Genomic DNA, 27961 nt, shown 5'->3' with positions numbered 1-27961 from the left:
TTTATGTGTCTATGATACGCAAATACAACCCAAACCCCTCACATGTTCTGCCTTATGAACCATTTCCACTCTAGAAGGATTTATCATGTAAAGAGGTACTTGTTGATATTTTGGACCTGAAGAGCAGAGTGCTTCGCAACAGAGAAATTCTCTTTGTCAAGGTCCTATGGCAGAATAAGTTGAATGACGAAGCCACTTAGGAGGTAGAATTAGACTTCAGGGCCCAGTACCCTCAATTGTTTGACTAATGAGAGAGCAGTTATAACTCCCAAACCCGGAATAATTAAATTAGAATAACAAACTAATTTAGAAAATTTTATTTATAAATTTTATTGGAATTTTTGAAAAAAAAATTATGTTTTAGATGAAATTGAATATATTTTAAAAATTAAGTCAGTAGAAATAAGGGATGACATATTTGAAAAAAAAATCTGAAAAACTGAGGTAAAAGTGAAAGTAATAAAAATTTGGCCACGTGGACCGCCACGTCAGCAGCACGGCCAATCGCCATACACCGCGTGGCAGACACATGGACACGCGTGCAAGCACAAAACCACGCGGGCTATCTGCATGCCAGCAAATCCAGTGGCCCAGATCTCCTACTGCATACACGGACGATCCAGATCTGTTCTCTCTTCAGGCTCGATCGAATGGCTAGGTTCAATCAGATCTTGCACTCTAGATTAATTCTCCAAATAAAAGCGATCCAACACTGGGGAGTGGGCCACATGTCGTTATACGGACTGCCCAGATCGACGCAAGAAGGGTATATAAGCATCACTTCCCAGAAAACCCTAACCCTAGCCGCAGATGTCCTCGCCGGAGAAGAAGAAGAAGGGCTGCCAGAAGGAAAACAAACTGTTGTCGCCGCCGCACTGGAGCCACCGCCAACACCGGAGAAGTAAGTTTTTCTTCCCTTTTCGTTCAGAATTTGATTTCAAGCCTCCCCACACCCATATCGGAGCCAAAAAGACGAAAGGAAAGCCAAAAACTGAGAGTGGAGCTCGGCCGAGCTGCCACAGCCGTGGCCCAAAAACTACTCCAGTGAGCCCGATACTGGTTCTTGTTCCCTTCAATTTTTTGATCGTTGTGTTCCTAATCCTTTTCTGGTACAGGTCAACCGAAGAGAATCTTTGGCCAGAAAAGAGGAACAGCGGAGCTGCCGTAATGAAAAATTCCTCCGCGAGTAACGCTTCGATTTTTTCCTTTTCCGGCCAACAACAAAAGCCGCCTAACCTCATTTTTTTGCAGGTTTCATACAAAATCAGTCAAAACCGGTTAAAATCGGCCAAGGCGAGAAGAGACACCATCGTGGGTGGCGGAGCTGGCATTAGAGTACGGCAGCACCGCTGTGCTGGAACCCTAACCCGGCCGAAAAATTTAAAAATACTTATTTTTTACCTCTTATGATATGTTGGAATATGTGATGCATGTTTTTAGTTTCTGCATAAAAAACCCAAAAAACCCGAGAAATGCCAAAAAAATACAATGAAAAAGACAATATTTCGAACCCCGACCCGGGGTAAAAATCTCTCAGCCTTTTCTCCCGTTACAGTAAATTAAATTTTAATAATTAATAACGGTGTGTTTGCAAATATTAGAAATTTCTAATTAATTGAATACAGGTCACCAATAGAGCCGATAAGTGGTCAGTGTATAATTGCCCTAACTGTGTTGCCTATTTATTTCTATACTGCCTGAATTGCTTATTATTACATTGTGTGCCATTATTTATTGATTTTAATTTCTCTCTCGTTTGTTGATTGCTTAGTTGTTATTCTCATCTATTGACTTATTCGAAGTAAATGTTCTAATCATATTTTCTTAATTGTTTGTATTATTTATTTACATATCGTACTATTGATATGTAAATATGAAATGCTTGTATGTAATCGGTGGCTGGTTGTGGATGTAGAGATATGTATAAAAGACTTATCGGGTATCATGAGAAAGGGTGTATGGACCCGATACATAGGGCAAAACCCTACCGTAAATATTACCTCAGTCAAACGTGGCTGAGAAGTCTCATACCGGAAGGGATTGGGAGGTATAGTTCACCTTTATACCGAACATGGTATTGAGGTTGTAGTATATTTGGCACCCATTATCGGACAGGGTATGGAAATGATCGGTTAATCAATAAATTGAATATTGGGTCTACGTGTATGGAAAAACCCTATGGACCCCCAGAGACACCGGTAAGCAGGTAAAAATGTAACATTTACTATTATTATTCCTTTAAATATGTAATAAATTGTTGTCTTAATTATTGCCCTCATAAGCCGAATTTAGAAACTTAAAAGGGTGTGAATGAAACTTACATTTTTACATTAAATGAATTTATTTAAAAAAGAAGATGGCTTAATTGATTGTTTTATGATTTTTATTAACCTTTGGTTTTCCATATCAGTGTTAACTATTGACATTCTTACTGAGCTAATATACATCATCCCCTTTATTTAACAATTTCATATTAGGAAGACCAAGATTCGGATCCTGAACAGCAAGAATATTGCAACCAAAAGTTGTCTCCTGCATTTCATCAAAGTTGCCCAGCGAAGATTAACCTTGTAGGATTTTAGTTACGTTCTTATTTATGTTATTTTAGTTTCCTAAAAGGGACATTCTTGTATTCTTATTGGGCATTCAGATTTAATGTATAATGAATGTAAATCCTAAACTCGTAATTACTTCCGCTATTATTTTATTAATTTAATATTTTCTTTTCGATTAAGTATTGGGCCTTTTCACTAAGCTAGTATGTTGTAACTCATACTTCATTAATCATTTGGAGGACCATCTTTTATTAATTCTATAAAAAAAAAAATTATTGCTTTTTCACCCTTAAATAAGTCATAATTAATTAGATGTTTTATCTATTTTCTTCTAAAAACTAAAACACTGCAGGCCCGACATGGGCTTAGGCCGTGACCTTGTTCGGCCTCATCAAATCTGATCTAATATATTAATGTGTATGTGCTAAAACGACATCACCCATTTGATAACCCTTAAAAATTTGGTCTCCAAAAACAACTTCTATTATGGTATAATCACGATTTGGTTTTTACTTCTTAAGGAAATATTCCATTTCAATAAAATCAACCAATATTTTATATATCTTATACCAATTACTGAGTCAAATTTATTTTCTTTTTGTAGATTTTTTTTTCAAAAGTAAGAGTATTTTCAAATCAATTTCACATATTCAAACTTAATTTCGATTTTACTTTTGAAATGTGAATTAAAGTGATGCATTGTAACACCCAACTATTTTCATTATTTTTATTCTATTTATTTTTATTAATTCTATATAAATATAAAATATGTATTAATCGAATTTAATTTATTTTATTTTATTTTAATGAAAATAATAATAATAATAATAATAATAATAATAATAGGTAAAAATTATTTAGGGATTTAATTGAAAATAATTTTGAGGAAAATTTGGGTTCTATGAGTATTTTTGAAAGAAAAATCTGAAACTAGTGGTCAAAACGTAATTTAAAAAAATTGTGTCACGTCAACTGCTCGGTCAGCAGTCCCGACCAATCAAGACGCACCATGTGGCAGAGACACTGATGCGGGAGGGAGCCACGTGGGCGATCCGCGTGTGCGCTATTGAACGGTTGAGATCCGTTCCCGCGTGCACAGACGGCCCAGATCAAAAACATGCACAGACTGCCCAGATTGCATCGCGCACGGACGGCCCAGATTACATCGCGCACGGACGGCTCAGATTGCATCGTGCACGGACGGCTCATATTAAATTGCTCACGGACGGTCCAGATTGAATTGCGATGAACAGTCCAGATTCATTCCCTATTTAATCGCGATCAGATAGTCCAGATTAAAAGCGATGAACGGCTCAGATCAAAAGCGGATGAGTATAAATAACCCAATCCTCACCCAAACCCTAACCCTAGCTGCCAGAGCCCCTCACCGGAGAAGACAACCCAGCCGCCAGGGAACCGACCGCCGCCACCCGCCGCCGTACCGGAGCAATTTTCAGCCGCCAAATGAGGTAAAAATTCTATCCTTTGCTCAGAATTTGATTCTAAACCCATCTATGGCCAAATCAGAGCAAAAGCACTGGCCAGTTGGCTAGAAAATGCCACTGAAGCTCAGTGGTGCCGCCGTGAGGTGTTTTAATTTTTGCCTCCGATGAGGCCCTTTCCGATTCCCGTTTGATGTGATTTTTTCACCGTTGTGATCACCGTTTCCTTCTCAATAGGTTGATCGAAGCAAAACACCCAACTGCAACATGAGTCGGAGAAGCCGTCACACCAGATAGCCCCATCGCCGGTGAGTTTCGGTTTTTTACGTTTTTTCGGCCCACCAAGGGCCCTAAGTGTATTTTCTCACAGGAACCGATGCAAGTTTGGCTGAATTCAGCCAAAAACGGTCGAAAACAGCCAACTCGAGGTGGATCGCCGCCGCTCGAGGAGTCGCTGCGCTGAAATTTTGAAATTGGCCGAGTAGGCCCTGAGTTTGATTTTTGGGTTATTCGGGACATGTGTAGGTACCTTAAGCGCGTTTCAGTTCCCGAGAAAAAATTCAGGGAACCTAGGGACCGCCCGCAGGCAGAGTAATAATCTAGTTTTCGGCGTCGAATCAATTAAGAACCCCTCATCCTATTTCATATCATAAAATTGAAGTTTGAATAAATGATAATACTGTATTTTGTACAAATTAAATAGATATGCATAATTAATTAAGGTTGCTAATGGAGCCCGAATCGGACATTATTCTCTATCGATTCTTGCTTGATTTATTTTACAGTTTAAATGCATTATGGTATCTAGTCTATCTATTTTATGATTTTACATGCATGTATTACTGTCTTACTTGACCACTGTGTGATTTTAGAATTTAAGATATGATTGTATTACCGGGTGCGTGTTTATTATTTATATGATTATGTTCAACTTGGTAATGGAGACTAAGAAAAAACAGATAAGGTGATAGCCTCACTAGATATCCTGAGAGATGGTGGACGGACCGGGTTCATAAGGAACCCTACCATGAACGTTGTCTCATACCGGATGGGGTATGGAGACTTGGTCATTTGGCACTCATACCGGACAGGGTATGAGAACGGTCCGCTTCACCCTCATACCGGACGGGGTATTGAGGTTTAATGTCTTGACGCTCATACCAGACAGGATATAGGGACGGCCCTAGAATTAAAATTGTTAAGGAGAATGGTTCACGTGTAGCAGGGACACCCAGATGGATCCCCATGGATATTAGTAAGCTGGTGAAAACGAGAAACGGTAATAATCAGTTATTGTTAATAAATACGGATTTATGATATGTTTTATGTTACTGATTATGCATGAAATTGTGATCTGTATGATGTTATTGTCTGTATAGGTTGTTTTCACAGGTTCTTCCATGATAAGAAAAATGATAAATGATTTTATTTTAAATAAATGTATTGGTTTAAAATTTGTGCTCCATTGGTTATTTTTTATTTTCTACCAACTTTTACTTCTGTGACGGTGATATAGTATGATTCTTTAATAGGCTAGTGTAACTCATTCCTTATTTAACTATTTCATATCAAGAGAATCTGGTTTCCGAGTCCGATCCACAAGAAGACGACGAGTAGATGCTTTATAATTTCCTTTATTTTTCTCATTTATAGTATTTCTTTTAGAGAACTTATTTCGTAATATTGTTTAGTACTTTTAAGTTATTGTGTAAGGGATGTTAATGTTAATCTTTTATTTCGCTTCCGCACTCAAATTATTATATGTATTTCGTTTTGAATTTGCGGGACCGTTACATGCATTATTCATTTTAATTATGTTAGAACCTAAAAGAGAAAAAGTAAAAATAAACTCAGATGAGAGACTTTGTGAATTTGCGAGCTTCATGGAATAAAAAAGCCACTTACAACAGTCTACTCACCCCAATGAAATAGAGTTTATTAAAAAAAAAAAAACTCACATTATTATTAATGTAACACTGAATTTGTTGGAAGTGGAATCCTAAAAAAAATTTTAGCATGAATTAGTCAATTGGAGTATTCACATTCTAAATGGAAATCAAGCATTTAGAGTTTAAAATATACTCCAAATGAAGCATAGAGCTATACATTATTTTAGAATTTTTGGGTCTATAGTATATGCCCACATTCCTTGTCAAATGAGGAAAAAGTTAGATAGTAAATGAGAGAAATATATTTTTCTAAGTGTTAGTAATCAGTTAAAAACTTACAAGCTCTATAATGCCATCAATAAGAGAATTCTAAATCAACTGCAATTTGAAACAAAAATGTCATTAAAGAACAAATTCCAACAAGTTTTTGACGAAGAGAATAATAGTGAAGCAAATCTACCGCAGCAGTTGCAACATATAAAAATATCTAAAATGATAACCTTTCAAATTCTCAAACTACACCGGCGATGAACGAACAAGTTGAAACATGTCCGGAGAAGGCGAACATGAATGTCCTCTCGCTTATTTTATTATGTTTTCATACTTTAGTCCAACAACTTCTGAAAATGCTGTCAAAGATTATTGAATGAAAATTGAAATTATCGAGAAGATAAGAGAGGAATTTATTCTTTTTTTTTTTCTTTTCTTTTCTTTTCTTTAGTTCCAACAAATTACAAGCGATAGATTCAATATTTATGAACAATTCCTACAATATAGATTTCACAAGACATTTAATCAAAATAAACTGCTACAAAAAACAACCACCACAACACTGCATGCATTACAAGTACTACACGAGCATATTATAAAGACTACTACAAATGCATGCATCACATCCTCAGAGAACAACATTTTCTTCTCTCTGATCAATATATACACTTCAAGAAAAGTAATAGTAGCTCTTGCAGACATACAAATATATATATATATATATATATACCCCACCTATATATATATATATATAAAGAGATAAGAGTTTATGCTACACACAATTAAAACATTCTCCCGTTCACATGGCAAGCTCCATCTGTTTCTGCACCCTCGGAGAAAATGAGCATAAAGGCCTACGATTTTAAACTTAGAAAAGGCGGACAGCTACCACAAACCCACATCTTGAATGATAATTAACCGCAACAACGAAGATAACAGAATTCTACTATTGACTCGTGTCATCTAAAATTGTCGGAACAGGTTGTAAAGATATTGCCCAATTCCAAATAAGGACTAATAGAATCTTGCGCAAAAGTCCGATGGCTTAACTAACCTTTCATTTGAAGGGAATGCGGCATAACCAATTTCGATTATGCTTTATGATAGATATATGCAAGTTTTTCGATAATCATGGGCCCAGGCGATAGGGACCATCACCCATGTAGTGACTGTCCATGTAGAGGGCTGCGTTCTGCGGATGTAGACCATCCATCACCATGAATTGCATGTCTTCCGAAGGTTTCCAGTGCCGCTTCCTTTGGTTAATGAACCAATTATTAATTTGTTTTTGATCCAGGCCAGTTGATTCAGCCAATGCCACCTTCTCCGTCTCCTGCACAATTACACCAACAGTCAAGTTTCTCCCGATCAGAACTACAAATTCTAACTCTGACATCATATTGAACGATAAAAATAGGAACCATCTGAACTACAAATTCTAACTTTGACACCATATTAAACGATAATTATAAAATCAATTATCTGAAATAATGTAGGAATCAAGTATCCGAACTAGATTAAATGTATATACCGAAGGGTAAGGCCATTTGTAGTGCAACTCCCACCAAGTAAGTAGCTTTTGTCTGGCTTCTTTAGGAAGTTTCCCTTTCTTCTTTTTCTTGGAAAGCTCTTGCTTGAGGCTACTTAAGTAACCACTATACTTCCTTAATAAGTGATTCTTTAGCTCGCGATCCTCAGCACGTGGATCAATTTCAGGAAGTTCAGTTTCACCACCGCTGTTGTCTTGATCCTCCTCCGACGAACCGATCACTTCACATTTATCATCTGTCCCATTTGATGAAATGAAAATTGTCAAAACCATGAGCACCTTTGAGCGGTGAAATTAATTAGGTGTATCAGTAGACCAAGTCCTTCAACTAGAAAGCTAAACGAATTAAATTTCCATGGACAAATAATTCAAAGTGGGTGATAACTTAAATCAATAAATAATATGTTCTAGTTCCGAATACTAATACCAATATAAGAATTAGAACTAAGAATATTAAATTAGAACCAAAACTTTTTAAGCGTGAATTTGCTCCAGAGCAGGAAATAACTTCAACCTTATTTCAATCATTTCATCCTTGATTGCATTTGCAAATTGTAAATACACACGAAAAAAAAAAATTGTTCACCAAATCAGACAAGGGAGAAGATGTATTCATAAAAAATTTGTCAACTTTCAAATGTAAAAACAGAAAATTAGAACTATTGAAGATTAGATAATCTGCAAGCAATTGAAATAGATGAGCCCTTGATAATGATCGATCGTCTAAACATCACTGTGGTGCCACAAAAATTCAAAAAAAAATCATTTGATTTACATGTAGAATTTCTTTATCTACTGCCTTAGAATTAACATCAAACCATTTTCCATTCTTTATGCATTAACTCATAATATTTTGGTATACAATTTGCATAAGTACAATAGTTGTGACTGCTCAATTAATCCTCGACATAGTCTAACATACAATTTCTGAGATAATGCCTTCATGATCATGCCTTTCCCTAGCATGCCTTTATCCTTAATTCGTGAGAAATTTGATGATCCTTTGAATGCAATAATAGACAATATAATTATACAAATGCCTGGACTGCCATATCGACAGAACTTGTGAACGATGTTGGCGTGTGCTAAAAAAATAAAATAACATTCAATAATTAGATGCTCTAAAATATTATTTGTCTTTTTAAATCTTACAAATTTCGTATTTGCTCTTGGAAAAACTGAAATTTTTGAACAAGATACTAAAGCTTATGGTCAAAAATTATAAATGTTAAGTTATACACCTAAATCCACAGATTTTGGAAGCTTATGATAAAAATTAAAAACGTTTATGCATACATATAGAGACATGCAGATAGATTAGGAACACAGAAAAGCACAAACAAAAAAGAAAAGGAAAAAAACAGGCACAGAAGATCAAGGGAAAGAAAATTCCAGATCTAATGTGTGTTAATATAAGAACTATAATTTAGTTTCTGACAAAGACGTAATACGAGGCTGGATGGACTAGCACTGACTTGAACAGGATCCTATGTCTTCAATTTTTATATAGAGACCCTTTTTTTCCTCTTTTTTCTTTTTAATTTCTAAACAAATCAAATCAAACCCATCACTATTTACTCTCGAGCTTGAAGAACAACTCGGGAAAAGACGACAATAGTTATCCCATCCATCTCGAGGTGTGTATATATATATATACACACACAAACACGCACATACATTTACGGTCCCAGAAAAACTACTGAATCAGATTTTATCAGAGATATGAATATAATTTGTTAGTCCATAAATTTTTGGTCGCAAAAAACCCTAAACAAGGTAAGAATCAACTTTGTCAGATAATACCAGACTATAATACCCAGATAATAATATTGAAAAAATAATTAATAGAAACCGATTAGAGAGAGCCAAAACTGCAGACACTGGCTTGACCATGGTTTATTTAGATGGTTGGATTCCTAAAGTGTGCTTTTGTCTTTCTTCCCCATAACATGTTTGATGCTTCTAGAATCATGTATACGTATATATGTATATATGTAAACAATATGTAATTCACTATTAGACTCGTGATTAGGGTTTCATTAAGTCACTATTGGGCATTCTCCCCCTTTCTATTCTCTAGCTCTAGCCGAATTATATATGTACATTTATATATGTACTTAACCTATAAGTAGAGCAAAAGTGGGCTGATTTAATTTTGGTTTAATTCTTAATTGACAAACAGAAAATAGAAGTGAAAGAATTTCTGGGTACAAAAAGTCTACGATTTCCGAAGAAAAATAGTCAGTTTGAAGGCAAAATAAAGAAAATCCCATGCCTGCAACAGTCGGGATTCCTTTGTTTCTTTCCATGCTAGGCAACATCCACCACACATATACTAATACACATACGAACACTAAATATGGCATACATCGGAATGTATGCAATATATGTTTACATATATATATATATATAGATAACGAGGAAGTACCAGAGTTGAAGACGCGAACGGAACCATTGGTTAAAATATTGAGCTGCGTTTCGATCTTCCGCATGAATTCCATGGCTTCTTGTATCGGCCTGGTTAACTCTTCCCGGTATTTCACTAGCATGTCATAGTAAGCTTCCTGTTTTCGCGATCCATAAGATTTGGGTCAGGCCAATAATTTATGCTGATGATATATAGAATATATATATAAATGTATATGTTTGAGAAGAAAAAAGGGACCCAGGAGAAAGGAGCCAGAGAGAGGGCATGAATATGAGTGAATTTATTTATTGAGCAATTAGTGAAGCTCAAAAGGGTACAAAACAAACGAATAAAAATCACCATGAACTGATCGAGTTCAGGGTCTTTTGAGGAATCTCTTGACGCCATTGAAGATCGCTGCCTTGACTCGAACTCCTGACGAGCAGCTGTGAGCCTAGCTACCACTTCAGGTGGAGCTCCTACCTATATTAATACACATATAAGCCAATAAGAATCATATATTTATATATGATTGGGTAGACGGTAGAGTACAGAGATAGATGGGTATAGAAACTAAAGAGAGAAGACTGGTCAATCTAATTAATTTCTCTAGAGCACTACTAAAAGTTTCTGTCTCCACAATTAAATGCCATCATGGGGGTATTAGACTAATTTAAATTTCAGTTCTTTACCTTTTGACAATCCATGTAAGCTTGTAGAAGGTTGGAATACTGAGGATGAGCTATGATCTTTGCTTTGATAGCTTCAACTTCGTTCGAGCTGCTGCTGTCATTTCCCTCTTGATGATGATTCATCGTCTGGTGCTCAGTTCTCAACAGTGGGTAGTGAAATTTCTGCGATGTGCTAGCTGCTTCAGTTTTCACAACGGGATGAGCCTCGGATTGGAGGTGAAAACTGGTAAGAGGTGGCATCTGGGTCTGTTGATTATCAGAGCTACTGTTATTAGTTGACCTTCCAAATAACGGCGAAGAAGAAGATGAATTGGGCGGTGCAAGAACAGGAGATGCATACAAGAAACTCCCTCTGCCTGCACTGTTCTCGTTCAAATGATTGTATTCCTCCATTTCTTTTCTTTGTTTTCTCAACAAACCCAGATGAGAAAATCCAAAACCAACTAACCTAAAACCCTAGAAGGAGAAGCAGAAGAAACCCTAAAGAGTTTAGCTATTGAGTAGTGAATCTCTCCAACTCATCCACACTTTCTTTTTTCCTCTTCCATTCACTACATCAAATCTTTTGACTTGACAGGGTTTGAGTATGATTAGGGAATTGAAATTAAGTGGGAGTTCTATGTTAACTAAGGAGGCCTTGAAGTGAAGTTGCACCAAGAAGACGAGTCGGGCATGTTGGTGAAGTGATTAAAAAGAGAAAAAAATCAGAAAAACAAACAGACCAGGCGAGGAAGAGAAAGAGAAAGATGAGGTTTCACATACGGTGAAGACGAAGAGAAGAAGAGAGAGAGAGAGAGAGAGAGAGACCGGAAACCGGAAAACGGCAGCGAAGCTTGGGGTAGTTGACAAGACGTTGTTTGTTGAAATAAAAAAAGAAATATTTGGAAATTAATAAAGGCAGAAAGAGGAAAGGGGCCATTAGAGATAAGGCAACTAGCTACGAGCTCTCTCTTATTTATTATTATTATTATTTTTCTTTTTTCTTTTCTTTTACGGACGCAATCTATTTTCTTTTAACTTTTATTTAATTTTATTACTTTTTTCAGATAAGTGAGAAGGAAAATTTTCCACTTTTATCATTTTGCTTTTTGGGACTTTTTGTTTTACCATTTAAAGTATTAATTAAAATAATCAGTATTTATTTTTTATTAATTACTATTTCAATTTTATTACTACTATTCATTACTCTTTTTGTACTTAATTAATTTATTAATAAATTTACGTCTTACTACCCTTCTAAAAAATGTATTTTTTTTTTAGAAATTCTGGTCCTACTTTAAAAAAAATAACAATTTTGTTAAAACATAACACCATGTAAAGTTATGTACGCTTTTAATGTCATAAAAATACAAAAATCATATTGTAATTACAATAAATCACATGTGATAAAAATGTAATTTTGTCTTAAATTTTAAAAATAAATTAATTTTATTTAAAAGTTTTTTAAAAAAACATGTTAAAACATTAAGTAGATTGAGAATGTTTTATTTTATATTAAACTTTTTAAAGTCTTTAAATTAACCAAATTATGGACTAGATCAAGTGGACTTACTAAACTAATCATCTTAATAAACTTTATATCTCTTTTAAACGATTCTATTTATTAAATAAATAATAAATCTGCCTAATTTATAAATCAATATAAAATACTAAAAAATGAGTTAATTGATTGATCATTACATTTTCACATAATGTCATGAATTTAAATTGGAGCTTGTTATATGTATTATTTAATTAATAAAATATAAATTAATCACAATAATGAAATATTATTTTAAAATAAATGCACATACAAAATTACAACTAAATTTAAATTTATAATTTTTTTATAGAGAAATAAAATATTTATGTGGTAATCAAATTCGAGAGCAACATAAAATTGCAAAAATGTGAGAAGAAGATAATGAAAAAAGAATAATTCTCATAAAGCTTGAACTTAAAATCACTTTGATAAATTTATAGCTTGATTAATTGTGTAATGCACAATATAGTTTTACAGATAAATTTACAAGTAATCTTATAAATAAAATTGCTAAATTAAATACAGTACTCAGGAATTTTCTTTAAAAAATTATAGTGATATATAATAGTATTTGTACTATAAGGTTTTCACTTTTCTCCATATTGATTCATGTTTGTCGGATTTGATATATTAAAAAATTTAGAAATTCTTTACCAAAAAAGAAAAAAGAAAAATACTTTACAATTTCAAACAACAAGTGACTACATATTTACTAATGTAAGATATACAAAATCGGAGACGGAGAATATATATATATATATATATATAAGTATTTCACTAAAACATAAATTAAAATAATAAACTAATAAAAAATATATAAATTAATTAATACAAGTGATGGTTTAGGTCATTTTTTCATTATATGCGTTAGGTTTCTAAATAATTATCAAGAGGAAATCTAGCAACTCTTTGTTAATTAATATGTAGGTAATAAATTAAACTAAACTAAACTATCTTTAAAATAAAAATTGAATATCATTACTGTAGATATATTTAAACAAATTAAACTGAATTAATAATAATTCTTCTATAAATAATACATAATATAAGGTCGGGTTGTTGACATAAATTATGAACAGTGGAATGTTGGGGCAAAATTAATTGGGTTTGCCAAATTGGGCAACAACCTCTCAATTTCTCCTTCACCAGCCAAGTCGCGATAATGCTCTGCAATATATAAACACAGATTAATTATCATTTCTCCTCCTAATTATGTATTACTGATTCAATATTCACGTTTAACGCAAGCTTTTTTTATTACCATATTAGAATATCAGAGTTTAAATTTAAAGGCAAATTACATATAGTACTATCTAAAACTTATTAATAATTTGATTAGATTATTGCTTGCTTTATTTTTTGGACTAGGTGCAAACTTTTCATAATTATTTACTGCTTAGAAATTACATTTTATAAACATATGATTACTTTATTTCAAATCATTTGTTAAAAAAAAAGGTATAAACATTACAGTTCAGACAGCAAAACATATAATTTTATGAAAACAATTTTAAAAAAAAAAATTACTAATTTGGATTACAATAAAATCAAATAATTCATTAGACAAGTACACTAGTACAGATGATCTCGTCCGCATTGCTTGAGAGCTTAAATTTGTTTGCAGTAATTTAATTATTTAAATAATCTATCGTAAAGTGGTATTATTAAATTATTATGAAATGTTAAAAAGGGTTCTTCTGAAGATCCGTACTGTATGTTATTTGGGTTTTTATTGTGTGAGGTACGAATTTTTCAACGGTAAACAGTGAGAATGCCACTGTCCAATACACTGACCCAAAACTGTACCGTTTGTTATCAACTTTTTGCAGGTTTAACCACGTGCGTCTACATTTTTATATATATATTTTTAAAAAATTAAAAAAAATCCCCGTAATTACCCAATAATTATAAAGCTAATAACCATAAACTTAATTATAAATTTTGTCTACACCAAAATTATAATTATTTAAGTCCAAAAACTACGGACTAAACCAAATCTTTTGTAATTATTATAAAATTGGTTTTATTTTAAATTATAAGAAATACAAAAGTACATTATATATAAGTACACACAACTTGTCATGATGGAAGAAGATCTAGTAATAAACTTGTTTTCAATCATAATAATTAACTAAGAACATCCGAGTCAAAATCTCTCGCCTACGTGTCTCATTCTAACCCTTGATTGCATGAATTTGGTTCAATATGTTACTCAAGTCCTTCAATCACATGCGCAAAAAGATCATTCCATTGTACTAGTCAATTGTCTTAATATTATAGTTTGTTTTTTAACTAACTTATTATTTTTATATTGTAGTTTTCCTTCTTCGAAATCATGTGATACAAAAAAAAATTATGTAAAATATATATAATTACATTCTTTAATTAATCGCTAATTAATTCAATTATTGATATATTTTCTATGCATTTAAGTATGAGTTGTGTTATTATGTATGTCATCATTATTTAAAAGTTAGTTGTATTGTATTATGATTTACTAAAAATAAAATTACATTTATTAATATTTACCTTTAAAACTATGTAGGTGAGCAAGTATTTTACATATTCTTTTTTACCAATATACTGAACTATAGTATGCATTAATAATATGGTTGATAACTTTTGAGCAAAAAATAAATTTGAATGTAAGGATTGGAATTTGAACATTAAACTTTTAATTATAATATTGTGTAAGATAATATAGGTAGATTATTTTTTAAAATTTTAAATAGACGAAAAGTAATTTAATTTATTATTTATATTATAATAAATTAATATATTTAAAGTTTAAAAAAAGTAACCTTATGCATATGTTGGAACTTAATATTCCAAGTGATCACATTTTAAATAATTGAACCGAGTCAATCATATATATAATATTAAGTGTTATATCAACTAATTCTTATCATCCGTTTCGAATATGATCAACGTGGTGTGTGTGTGTGTGTATATATATATAAAAGATGTAGGTAAATAATAATATATTAAGATGAAGTTAAAAGAATAAAAAAAAAACAAACAAACATAAAAGATTAATTATGTATGTAGGATTAGACATTGCCAACTCACGTACACTAAGGAAGGTGGGTACAAATGAGTAAAAGTAGTCAGGGTGCACCATGTTCACTTGTCATTCACTACTACACCACAGCTCCTCTTCCCTATGCAATCTCAATGTGTGTGTGTGTGTGTGTGTGTATGTATGTATATTTATATTTATAAGTTTCCTCCATGCTTAGAGCTTTGTGGCAAATATATATATATATATATATTCATCACCTAAGTAACATAATCTGCTACACCTGCATTATATTGAGGTTGAATATATATATCTATATATGATATGTAATAGAGTTAACACATAATTAAAGGTTAACTGTTAAATAGTTGGATAAGATTTTAATTTGTTTGAATAATAATTAACTAATAGTCTTGGTTCTGGGCATACAAAAGCTAAGTTGTTTATATATATATATATGTAGGTATGTACATTGGTGCTTCCCTTTTCTCAGTCAAATCATCATTTTGAATGAGCTAGCTGTTCCTGTCATGTCGACCAGAAGCAATAGATTGATAGAAAGAATTGTGGTAAACTTCAATTTTAAAATATAAATATATACATATGCATATATATATAAATATATGATCATTAGTCCATATGACATTCAATAAATAAGTGATGATATAATTTGTTTTAATCAACACGTTTATTTTCTCATAAAAAAAAAAAAAAAAAAAAATCAATACGTCCATTTTTATGATCGATATATATCCATGCTCGAACGTCAGGGATCTCCATGACGACACTTATTAAACAATATAAAGATGACAATTTAATATTTTGTAAAATCTAATAGTACTAAAATTATCCAAAATGTGTTTAAAAAAAAAAATCACAAATCTAAGTTATGTTATGATCGTATCATTAATTTATTACTTTGACGCCTTGGTCGTAAACCTACCAGAATAAAAAATTATATCATATTTTTAATTGATAAATTAATTTAAAAATATAATCCTAAAAATTTAAATACAAAACATGTTGATTAATTTATTTTAAGCTGCAGAAAACATATTGATTAGTGATTGATCCCAACATTCCAACTTTTGTGGGGTTCTCTTCCTAGTAATAAGTGTTGATTAATCGGGTGATTAACCAATTTAATCTCTATAATGATGACAAAAACAATCTTATACATTTCTTTGAATATATATTTTTTGTGTGTGAATGTTTACATGATATATAATCCTTCAATTATAATAATATATTAATCCTTAATAATTCTAAAAAAATAATAATAATATATTAACCTTGATAGGATCGATTATGTCATGGCTATATATATGTATGTCTTATTCAGATAAATTTTTGAAATATTTTTTAAAATTAAATGTTTAGGTTTTTATTAAATTTACGAGGGTTAAATTTTATAAAATAAAATATAAAAAAATATGAAGAATGTTTAGTTATTTCCTATTAAAATCTTTAGAATAATATAAAAATCATCAATTTGAAGATTACAATTACAAAAAAAAAATTAATTTTTTTTCCAATATAATAGATAATTCAAATATTAAAATAATAATTTGCATAAATGTAATAAAAAATAAATAAATTGCCTTTAATTTAATAGATGGTTTATCCAATCAATCAAATAAAATGATAAGAATCCTATGGAGGATAATGTTTGGCATGTGATTACATATTTATTACTATAATAACAAAGTATGTATAATTCTTAAAAAAATAAATTATAATTAATTAAAAAGTTAATTACGTGGACTCATAATCAGATTTAGGAGGGGACAGGGCCAAAGAGGATATTAATTATCAATCCTTAATCCTGCTTCCAGCTGCTTACCATAATTTTAATAATTAATAGAGTAAAAGTGAAGCTAAAACGACGTTAATTTTGCTTTATTAGGTAAAAAATATTCCTTTCTTCTTATAATTATGTTTACTAATTAATTAATTAAGCGAAATAAAACTCGGGGGTCATGGGCAACTTTGTCAATAAAGGTCTTTTTCATAAAGGAAGAAAATTTAAAAAAGATAAAACAGTAATAAGCACTAAGAATTGACTATAGATTAGGAACTTATTTAATATAAATTTATTCTCTTTAATTTATGATTTCCAAGAGTTTGATTTGATAGATCAAGGAAAAAAAAATCCATAGATTAATCCAACGAACCAGGTGGAAAGGAAAGAAGATATATGTTAAAAGTTTTGTTGATTATTATAATTATCATTAATTAGTTGATAGGAATGAGAGACTTTGGGAATATTTAATAAAAAATTAAATATTAAATATTAATTTTTTTCTTTCTTTTTATTTTTATTTTTTATTTTTTTAAAAAAAATAAGAAGAGTATTCTATATTGGAGACACTCGATGATAATCGCCGTAGTGTTAAAAAAAATATTTAATTTTAAGACGAACTTATTAATCGAATTAAGTAATTTTTTAAACAAAATGTTATTTAAGAAGATCTTGATGTATTTAACGTGTATTAATTCAAATAAATTATTTAACTTATAAAAAAATTAAATGGAGAGAGACATTCACTAGTACTTTCATAAAAATATAATCACTTTAAAAAAAAAAAATTGGTATTAAAATAAAAAAAGAAAATATTTATTTTCTCAACTTGTTAAGATTAAATTTCACATTGTCATTAGCTTGGAGAGAAATCAAGGTAAGTGAACATATTTCTAAAAATGTTATTTTTGATATGAATTTATGAAACTTGATTTGTTTAGACCCAACATATAAACACACATTCAAATCAAGTCAAATTTGAGTTAACATGGAAGTCATAATGAGTTGTAAGGAATTCATATTTAACTTTTCAAAACTTGTTCCAACTTACCTTACTGTAGTTTTTTTTTTTTTTTACCAAATAGTAAGTTGAAGTTGATTCAGGTTAATATTGGTGAAAAAATATAGGAGGTGGTGCAAATTTGGATTTGACCTATAAAAAAATCTTCAGAACACGACCCGACACATACATATACATTAATATATAAATATAGTTACAATTACTTACATGAAAATAAATTGTAGTGTGAGAAGACCCAAATTCCTTCTCACTTGTCTTCCTAAATTTACATGCAATTGATGGCAGGTTGTTTTCTCAGAATGCAAAATGGTGACTTTCCTGTTATTTTTTTGAGATCTTAATTACACAGTCTTTTTTTAAATCCATTGATGGATTTCTTTTTCCAAAATAATTAGAGCTTTTTTAAAAGAACACACACGACAATGGTCTCCTTTTAAATTATTAAATTAATCATCTAATCCTAAAATAATAATCATTAATTTTATGCATAAAACTTTCTCCTGTCTTGCTAGTGCATTATAATTAATACAATTAACATGTATGTATGTATATATATATAAGTAGACAATGTAAATTAGGATGGAATAATAATAAAGTTAGATTTATTTAAGAAAAAGATGATATGGTATAAAGAATCTCCTTGCTTTCGTTTTTTTTTCCCTTTGAAGGTCCATCGTCATGATGTGGGCAACTATGCCCATATCTGATGTAAACAGTCTTGACTCGCAGAGAATCTACTTCAAGCATTTCTCTCTTTTATTTATTTTTTATTTTTAAAAGTTATTCTTAAAATATAATATAAAAATTTTAGGTTAATTTCATTAATTTAGTTCATTATTAGTATACCATTAAGAAGTGGTTAAAAATTAATCAAACAAAGCTGGGAAAAGACGTTTGCTTTTCTGCTTTTATATCAATTTTCAGTTCATTTTTTTTTATACCAAAACTCTCTCTCTCTCTCTCTCTCTGCTGTACATATATATATATATATATATGTAGATATCAGTCTATCATGCAGTAATATATGTTTCTCTCAACATACTTATAATATATATTAGTTTTTATATTGAAAGCCTTGATTAGTTAACACGGTTCTCTCTTTCTATAATCTTTGTCTCCTACCTAATTACAGTCCAGGTTCATATGATTACAATATTGAAAATAGTGCACCGTTATTTACGTATTAAATTGGGTAAACATAATTATTTAATATTTTTTTTGAAGAGAAAGGAGAAACTTATTTGTGTATTGAAGAAACAGTCCACGGAGACACCGAAAAAACAAGACACCACAAGCAGAGAAGGTTTTTTTTTTTTTTTGGTTTATTATACATTAATTTTAAAATTAAACTGAAATTTTCATTTTAAATTAAAATTCACGTAAATGTGAAGGTAAAATCTAATGGTCAGAGAGATTATTTAAGACTTCGATTTAAGTTTTTATTCATAAAAGAGAATTTATATCATATCAATTAATTACGACAAATCAGAGAGGAAGATGTAGTTGAATTTTGTGGTGCAACGTTTGGCTTAATCCTTGAAAAGGTCATAGCTTGATCATCTTACAGATATCGATTTATATATATATATATTATTGTAAAGATTATGAATGAAAGGGGGTGTATGCCTTTTGATTTTTGGTGCATATATGTATATGTATATGTATATATGTTTACGAAGGTCTTAAAAATTTAACCTACCATTACTAATTGGTGGCTGGCTGTATCTAGAAGGGTATTTGAACTTTTTCTGATTTAGCCACTTAACTAATTTTGTCTCATCCCGAGAGGGTGGACTCAATGTTGGGGAACATCTAACCCCAAAATCAATTAAATTTATTTCAATCACCTACGTGTTTTTAATTTCCATTTTTATATATTCTTGACCTCAATATGTGCATAAATGAATATAAGCCTAGTAAAAAAAAAAAAATTATCTATTTGTTTATTCCGTTTATTTATTTAATAATGTAATTCTAATCTTATATCTCACTCAATAATATTCGTAAATATGATGTACATAATAAAATATGTAAAGTGGATGTCAGTTGAGAAATAATTTTTGTTAGGATTTAAAGAGAAATGAAGTAATATCCTATAAATGATATTTATTGTTTTTATTAATAAATAATATGAAAATTTATTTAAGAATTGGGCTAATGATTTTCGGTGCCAACCAAAAAATAAAAAGAAAAATAATTTATTTTATTTTTATTTTTAAAAACACATGCAATATATATATATAGTAGGAGGAGGAGGAGGAGGAGGAGGAGGAGGAGTCAAAGGTTTTGTGGCATGGAAAGTCAAGTTGATTGGCGTATCAAAAGAGAAGACAAGACATGAAGGCAAGACAGAACTACTAACAACTTAAAACTCCAACTTACCATTTTAAAAAAAAAAATTAATATACTGTCACAACTCAGAGTTTCACAACACTCACTCTCCTGGGTCCCACCACCCCCCCTTCTTCGACTGTCGTTTCACTGACCAGGCGCGCGAAAACAGCGCGGGAGCTGTTTCCCAATGCATCCTCATTCTATTTTAATTTTATTTTATTTTTAATTAATATATATATATATATGTACACACACACACACACACCATTCACTCTCTCTCTCTATATATATATTTATTTTATGTAGATGTATGTATATCTGAGAGGGCCACTGCTACTTTATGCTTTAATTTATATATATATATATATATCTGTATGTATATGTAGATGGGCCGGGTCCCAGTTGGCATCACATCAAAGGTTAACTCAAAATTGATATTGACACCCATGCCCGTCTCTCTGTAATTAGGGTAAAGACTAATGTGCGCCGTGAGCCGGCAACGCTTACTATGCACCCATGTGGGAGGTGGGGTCCTACGGCTAGCAGTATATGAGACAGAGATGACACTGATTTTGGGTCCTATCATACATCCATCATGCTTGTAATGCCCTACACCATACCATTCACGACAACTACACTACATATACATGTATAATATTTATATATAAAGCACTAATTTTCCTTTTAAAAAAAAATTAAGTTAACAAATCAAATTTGGGTTAATGGGTATAAAGTATAGGTTTTATTCATAATTTTAGGGTTAATTATAGGACGCATAATTATTAATAAACTTATTAATTTTGAAAAATAATAATTTTAGTACATTCACAATCCGTGATATTGTGTTCAGATGAAATTGAATTATTACAATTTAAATTACAGTTCAGTATATTTAGTTGAGTTTTTGTTACTTTACATGAAATTTTGACAAAATTTTAATTTTAATTTAATTTAATTAAACCACGTAGAACATGATTGAAAAGTTTACCCAAAATTATTTTATTTTAATTTTTAGCATTGGTCATAATTATTTCCTACTTTTTTTTTTTTTTTTTGGGGTTATTTTGGCGGAATTAAATTTACTTCTTAAAAAGAATTAGGAGTTAGATGGTGGGCGTCCATCATTTAAAAATTTGACACGATAGGTTGGGCATTTATTTGGATGGACATGGCAAGATTACATATCATTGTTGGATTGCTACACAACTCAACTACGTCAAATCTTTCCCTTCAATTATTTTTCAATTCTTTCACCCAAACACGGTCTTAATAACTCAAAAATAGTAAGAGAATTATATATTTTTGGAGGGATTTGCCGTTGATGTTGATTTTCTTAGTTTAATTTGCACATCATTATGGGTACATGTTTGTTATATGTACAGGCCACCATGGTCCATCACCACCTCCACCCATAAAAGTTTGTACACAGTACAAAATTCAATTTCAATCAAATGAATTCAAAGGTTCTCTCTCATATTTTTCTCTCATTACAAATTTGGACTTGAAATGGAAAATGGCCTATTCTAAATTAGGGTTTGATATGATATGATATGTTATGTTATTTAGAATCATGAACAAAGAAAATAATATCAGCAGATTGGACCCACTTAGGCCAAGAACTTCTTTCCGTGTTCCTCACCTAACTTTTTTTTTTTTTTTTCTTCTTCTTCTCATTTAATCTCACATGGATCAAATACGAGAATCTCTGAAAATTTACATCTAATAAATCATTTTACCTGTTATCATATGATTTTGTGTTAAAATATAAGTCAAAAGGTGAATTTTGTATTTTGGGATGTTTAATTTTAGCGCATGGAGTCATTTTGTTTTGGAGACTTTCAAAACCCATTAGAATTTTCCATTAGCCCAGTTCATTACTAGGCGATTCTTAGCCTCTGCTCACACAGAAGCCCAGTTTAGGTTCATCGTGTAACGTTAACTTAATCCTTGGTGCTACTATGGTTTCTGGAAAACATCAGGACTTAAACGATGATTCTCTAAGATTCTATTCTATAGTAATTTAAATGGTTTTATATAGTAATCACTTAATATTGTATAATAATTGCTAGACGTAGCAGAATTTTCTTCTTAACAGAGTCCCACAATGATATACAAACACGTCTTTATTACTTTGTATAAGCATTTACAATATAAGCAAGAAAATATTTCTGCAAGCAATCCCTTTTATGATCAAGACAATTAAAGGTGCATGCAAAGATTTCACCAGTATATTACCATATGATCAATTTTGTGGAGTGAGCTTCTTATTGGGTGAAGAAGCAGCCGGAAACCTCCAACACTCATGACAAGTTTATTGACACAACAAGTGGTGAAGAATCACCCTTGTCAACCACAAATGACTCCGAGAACTTCTTCGAGGGGGTGAGAACTTGGACAATGTATGATCCATGGAATCCTCTGAATCTGAATTCTCCTTGCTCGTCGATGTGTCCTCTGGCATGAGATAACCATTCTTGTTTAAGAGCAAGGAATCTTTTTCCTGCTTCATTGATTTCCCCTTCTGCATTTACTAAATGTGAATTCTCTCGGCTCATGAACAGCTCCCAGAATCCCCACAGCATTATGCCTTCAACTGTTGGATGTGCAAATGCTTCCCGGAGCATGACTTCCAGATCTTCGCCTCTTATGTGCTCATTTATTGACGAGACATCAAGCTCCGTAAACCAGATTGGAAGACCAAGAATTCCTAGTTTATCGAGAGCAGACGCAACAACAGGCCCAACAGGATTATCAATATGTCCTTGGAGTCCAATTCCTCCAACAGGAGCACCCTGTTCTTGCAAATCAAGAATGTGTTCGATATACTTTTCCGGGGATGATTTTGTGTCACATCCATCCTCAATGTGGTAATCATTGACAAATAAGGTTGCAGATGGATCCAGTTGGTTAGCAGTTTTGAACATGTTGGCTCTGATGTCTATGCCTAGATGATCTTGATAGAACGATCCATGCAACATCTCGTTGTTAACATCATAATGCCTGAATTTCCCCTTGTAACGAGTGAGAAGACTTGTTAGACGATTTTGAACAGCAGTCATCAAGTTGTTTTTATCCAGGGATCGGATCCATTGCTGGACCATTGCCTCCACTTCCCAGAAGATACAATGACCTCTGGTTTCTATCTTGTTGTTGACACACAAGTCTAGCATCTCATCAGCATCCATGTAATTGAGGTTTCCTTGCTGTGCCTCTGTCCAATACCACTTCAACTCATTGCCAAACACTGCCCAGTTGAAATGTTTAACAAAAAAATTAACAAAATCTTCATTGTCTATGTTTGTTCTGTTTATGCATGATCCCAAGGGAAAACTGTTCTGCATTTGAATGACTCTAACAACACTGCCAGACAAAGTGCTTGCATCTGCTCCTGAGAATTTGAGCACAACATCACGCTTACGGATCTGCATTGCACAAAAGAAAGGTATTATTTGATCCAAAGCTAAGCTAGACAGGAGGAACCAAATCAACAATTACTGCAAGAAAATATAGTAACCTTACCCTCGGAATTTTATAAGACAAAGAATAAAGTTTTATTGGAAGTGTGTGCTAATGTTTAGCTCTATGAAAAAGATGGTGCGTGTTTAAAACTTAAAATGTTAGTAAATATTAACTAGCTGAATCCTGAAGGAACCTCAGTTTTTTATATTTTCTAGTTGTCCTTTCTCAAACCTGTTAAAAAAATAGAAATCACAGTCAGCACCAACCTTATCAGTCTGCAACCTCAGGTATCTAAACCTTTGAACTCGGTTGACAGCGAAAATCTGAAGACCAGCAACCATTAAATCATTACCGGGAGCAGGGCCTTGGATGTAAACCATAACCTTGGACGGTTGCTTCTCTATTCGAAAGGAACCGCCAAGTTCGTGCCATCTGTCATCGTTAATCTCAACCTGTCCGCCATTGACCCACTGATTATCCACAGCAAATGCAACATTCACATTTTGAGGGCTCGATGATCCAGAACCAATTCGAACCCAAGCAGATACTTGGTATGTTAGAAAGAGTTTCAGTTTATCAGTGATCATCTGAGCTGGACCCATCCAAGTCTGTGTGCGATTTGTCACAAGGATGTAGAGGCCACTTAAAGGCTCATGTAGTCCAAGTGAATCTCTTGCCATTGGTGGTATAATACGTGGTGAGCCAGTTCCAACACTTAAATTACAATTGCCAAGGGGAAACCATCCATTGATGGCATCACTTAGTTGGCTGTTTGTAATTATATTGACTCCAAAACCAGGATTCTGTGAAACAAAACAAACATTTTATGCCTTAAAGTCAATATTGCTCCAAGAAGAAATGGCAAAGAAACCTGGAATTGAGAATTTTCGTTTCAAACATTGAAACTATAAGTTATTCATGAAACCAACCTCAATAACTGGTGCGGGTGAAGGAGGGATCTTCTCTGCATGCTTTACAGCTAAACTGTTCACAAGAATATCAGTTCCTGGAGGTGGACCTTCGACATAGATTATTACTTTTGATGGGTTGCCATTTAGAAGGAACTTTCCCCGCAACTGTGCCCAATCCTTGTCAGTTGCCTGCACACTTCAAGAACAAAACAGGTTTTCCTTCAGCAGTTTAAGTAATTGCAAGGATAACTGTCTAAATTTACATATAATGTCACTTCAACTTGCACAACAAGATAGAAACCCTTCACTTTTTAAGAGGCCTAAGATGATTCATAAAGCTAAATAAATCCAAGGGAATAAGCATGTGGAAAGATACTCTCTGCAGAGCTTTATGTGAAAAATCACGGTCTTGATATTGGGATTAAATGTGATGGGGGAAACTAACTTGGCAATGCCTATGTACTGTTCACGGAGATTTGCAGCCTGAACCCACAACGTAACCTGCACAGTAGCACTGGTGACATTGTTACCATATATCCGAACAGTGGCTGCGAGTTCATAGGCAAGCTTACGCTGCACTCTTCCAGTTATTTCTTGCTGAAGCCCATTCCAGGTCTGTGTTCGTTCTGTTGCACATGCAAAAACCTTTCCAGATTGGGGCACTATCTTTCCATCAGCCATGGAATCATGCAAAGCAGCTTTACAGCCTCTTCCAGACCAATTGTTCAGGCCATCCTCAAAATTAGGATTTAAAATAATGTTATCATCTCCAGCAGTGACACATTCTGTGCTTGAACTCTTCCAAAACAAAGAGCAAGAAAATATCCCAAAGTTAATATGATAGTTGATAGAAAAAAAAAATATACCTCAATCAGATTGTTAACAAATATAACAGAACCAATCAATACTGATAACTTCCATCACAAAACAAAATCAGTATCAAATCTTAATGATTCAAGATATCCAACATAAATTACATTGGTGGATGGTGTTAATCAAGGGATATTTGTACCTTAGACTCCCCAGGTCTGGAACAGTTAATGGCCACTGAATGTATTAGTAGATCCACTCCAGGAGAAGGCCCTTCCAAGTAGAAAATAACTCGGTCAGCCACGGTTGACAATGAGAATGTACCTTCCAGTCTTTCCCATTTCTCCTTTGAAACAGTAGTTCTGTAAAATAACTATTCTCAGCATTTTTACAACAAAATTGGAGTCATGATATGGTATATTTGAGTAACGAAATCCATACTTTCCAATAAATAAAAATTTCGTAGCTGAATCTTTGAATTCTAGTTTCAAAGTAGCCAGGACTTCAGCAGATCCCGGAGCATGAGCCCATACCCCAACATAGGCAGAAATTGAATAAGTAGAACCAGGGGAAAGTCTGCTTGTGATATCTTGCTCCAACCCCTGCCAGCATTCCTTCCTGTTCGTGACAACAGCGTAATTACCTCCTGGCCTTGCCGGCATTCCGTGTGGATTACCAGATTCTGCAGAAACAACAAAGCATTCGCAGCAATTCGGGTGCCAAGAATGCAGCCCACTAGAGAAGTCATAGTTTACTACAATGTTATCAGCCCATCCATGGCTTGAACTGGCAAAGTGTTGTTTGGCAGCCTGCAGAGAAAAATGGTAGCCCCTATAACATGACTTGGGAAACACTGCCTCTTGAATTCTGTTTTATAAGTTTTTTGAATTCTTAATTAGCTACCCCCATAAATATTATATTGAGCTTTGCCATTTTTTATTCTTTCATTTATACAAACATTCAAGTATATATTCTGTAAAGCCATTATGCAGCTCGGTCACTAACCCCATTTTCCCAGCTCCATCAAAAACAAAAATTCCATTTCAAATCAACATAAAACAATCATATAAATTGGGGAAACAGAACCAGGGATTTTTTAAGAAGAAAAGACACCTAAAGCAATTAAGATATTCCAAGGCAGTATAAACAAATTGTTGGAACAGATACCTCTCTGCTGTCATTGCCATTGTTCATCTGTGGGTTCGCCATGGTTTCCTCTGATTTCTTCCCAAACGGAAAAAAAAAAAAAAAACAGAAACAACCTTAAATCAGAAGAAAAACGAGATGGGTATTCATCAAATCGCCATGAAAATGGATTTTGTGGGGAGAAGAGAGTACCTGCGGACGGGAATGGTTATATCTGCGATTGCTTTTGGAAGATCGACTTGTGAAGCAACAAGCCGAAACCTTCCGCATTTATATACGCACCCGTTTTGCCGATATTCAAGAACTCTCAAGTGAAGTGTAAGAAAAGCGCGGGACAACGCAAGCAACCAACCCCAAAAAAAAAACACCCACTTGTCTTTTCTTCAGGGATTTAGATAAAAACAAAAACCAATCAACGATTTTTTGAAACTAATTATTTAATTAATTTTAGAAAAAAAAAAAAAAAATTCCTTTAAATTTTCTAAAAGGGTTACCTTGAATTGCTTTGTCTTCCAGATTTGGTTAACCCCCTCAATATATACTTGAATTGAAATAAAAGGTTTACAGGGTGGTATGATGCTTTGTTTGAAGATTTAACATTTGCCATTCTTGTTTATTGAATCTTTGTTTGCAAGCAACTGGGTTTTGAAACCTGGCGAAAAATTAGGTAAAGATGGGCTTTTGTTAAGGAAATCAGGCATTTAAGTTAATGCCTTTTTATGTGCAGAACGTCAAATTGACGACAAAAATATTCTACAGTGAAACAGAGCTAGTTTGCTTAAACCATCCAATTACCTTTCTGGGTTAAACGTTTCTTGGCGTTTCATCTTTTATCCATGTTTGGAAGGGCTTATGATTTGGGATTTGGGGAATGATTTCAGTGATCTACTTTAGCAAGAAACTGAAAAATTGAGACTTTCAATCCTACCCAATTGAAGATTTTATCAAGAGGGAACTTTTAAACTATGAGTAGTGCATTAAAATATTTTTTAGTTTTCATTTCCTAAGCTCGTGCTTATGTATCTTTTTATTCATAGAATCATGTGTGAGAATACTTAAAATTTTAACTTTATTCCATTCTCAATATCATTTTTATCATGGTTAAATGAACTACATAACTTTGTGAATGAAATA

General features: G+C 32.5%; 2 protein-coding genes across 8 annotated transcripts; both read right to left on the bottom strand.

Moving 5' to 3' along the window:
- Window positions 1-6245: 6245 nt before the first annotated feature.
- On the bottom strand, window positions 6246-11713 carry KNAT1 (homeobox knotted-like protein). Of its 3 annotated transcripts, none has more exons than XR_015819812.1 (6): window positions 10805-11713; window positions 10473-10595; window positions 10134-10269; window positions 7688-7941; window positions 7211-7489; window positions 6246-6515 (listed from the first exon to the last, which is right to left on the bottom strand). XR_015819812.1 is itself a non-coding variant. In XM_088221343.1 (5 exons), exons 1-5 carry the CDS (start codon window positions 11195-11197, stop codon window positions 7286-7288), a joined length of 1110 nt encoding a protein of 369 aa, XP_088077469.1. In that variant the 5' UTR covers window positions 11198-11713; the 3' UTR covers window positions 6661-7285. The 3 variants fall into 3 exon arrangements, 1 of the variants encoding a protein (XP_088077469.1); XR_015819810.1 differs by lacking the exon at window positions 6246-6515 and adding an exon at window positions 6661-7119; XM_088221343.1 differs by lacking the exon at window positions 6246-6515 and having other exon boundaries at window positions 6661-7489.
- A 10893-nt stretch (window positions 11714-22606) lies between these two features.
- Window positions 22607-27767, bottom strand: LOC110807838 (endo-1,4-beta-xylanase 1-like). 5 transcript variants are annotated; one of them, XM_088221339.1, is made up of 9 exons: window positions 27623-27767; window positions 27020-27479; window positions 26849-26905; window positions 26123-26490; window positions 25884-26043; window positions 25248-25669; window positions 24890-25067; window positions 24227-24763; window positions 22607-23923 (listed from the first exon to the last, which is right to left on the bottom strand). In XM_088221339.1, the coding sequence occupies exons 2-9, from the start codon at window positions 27095-27097 to the stop codon at window positions 22802-22804; spliced, it is 2922 nt and encodes a 973-aa protein (XP_088077465.1). In that variant the 5' UTR covers window positions 27098-27479; window positions 27623-27767; the 3' UTR covers window positions 22607-22801. The 5 variants fall into 5 exon arrangements, with proteins under 5 accessions (XP_088077465.1, XP_021888798.1, XP_088077467.1 ...); XM_022033106.2 differs by having other exon boundaries at window positions 27020-27208; window positions 27322-27764; XM_088221341.1 differs by having other exon boundaries at window positions 27020-27203; window positions 27322-27764.
- Window positions 27768-27961: the final 194 nt, after the last annotated feature.

Source organism: Carica papaya, chromosome 1 (assembly GCF_054855325.1).
Source record: "Carica papaya isolate Zhongbai chromosome 1, ASM5485532v1, whole genome shotgun sequence".
Lineage (NCBI taxonomy): Eukaryota > Viridiplantae > Streptophyta > Magnoliopsida > Brassicales > Caricaceae > Carica > Carica papaya.
This window is presented reverse-complemented; position numbering and strand designations above follow the sequence as displayed.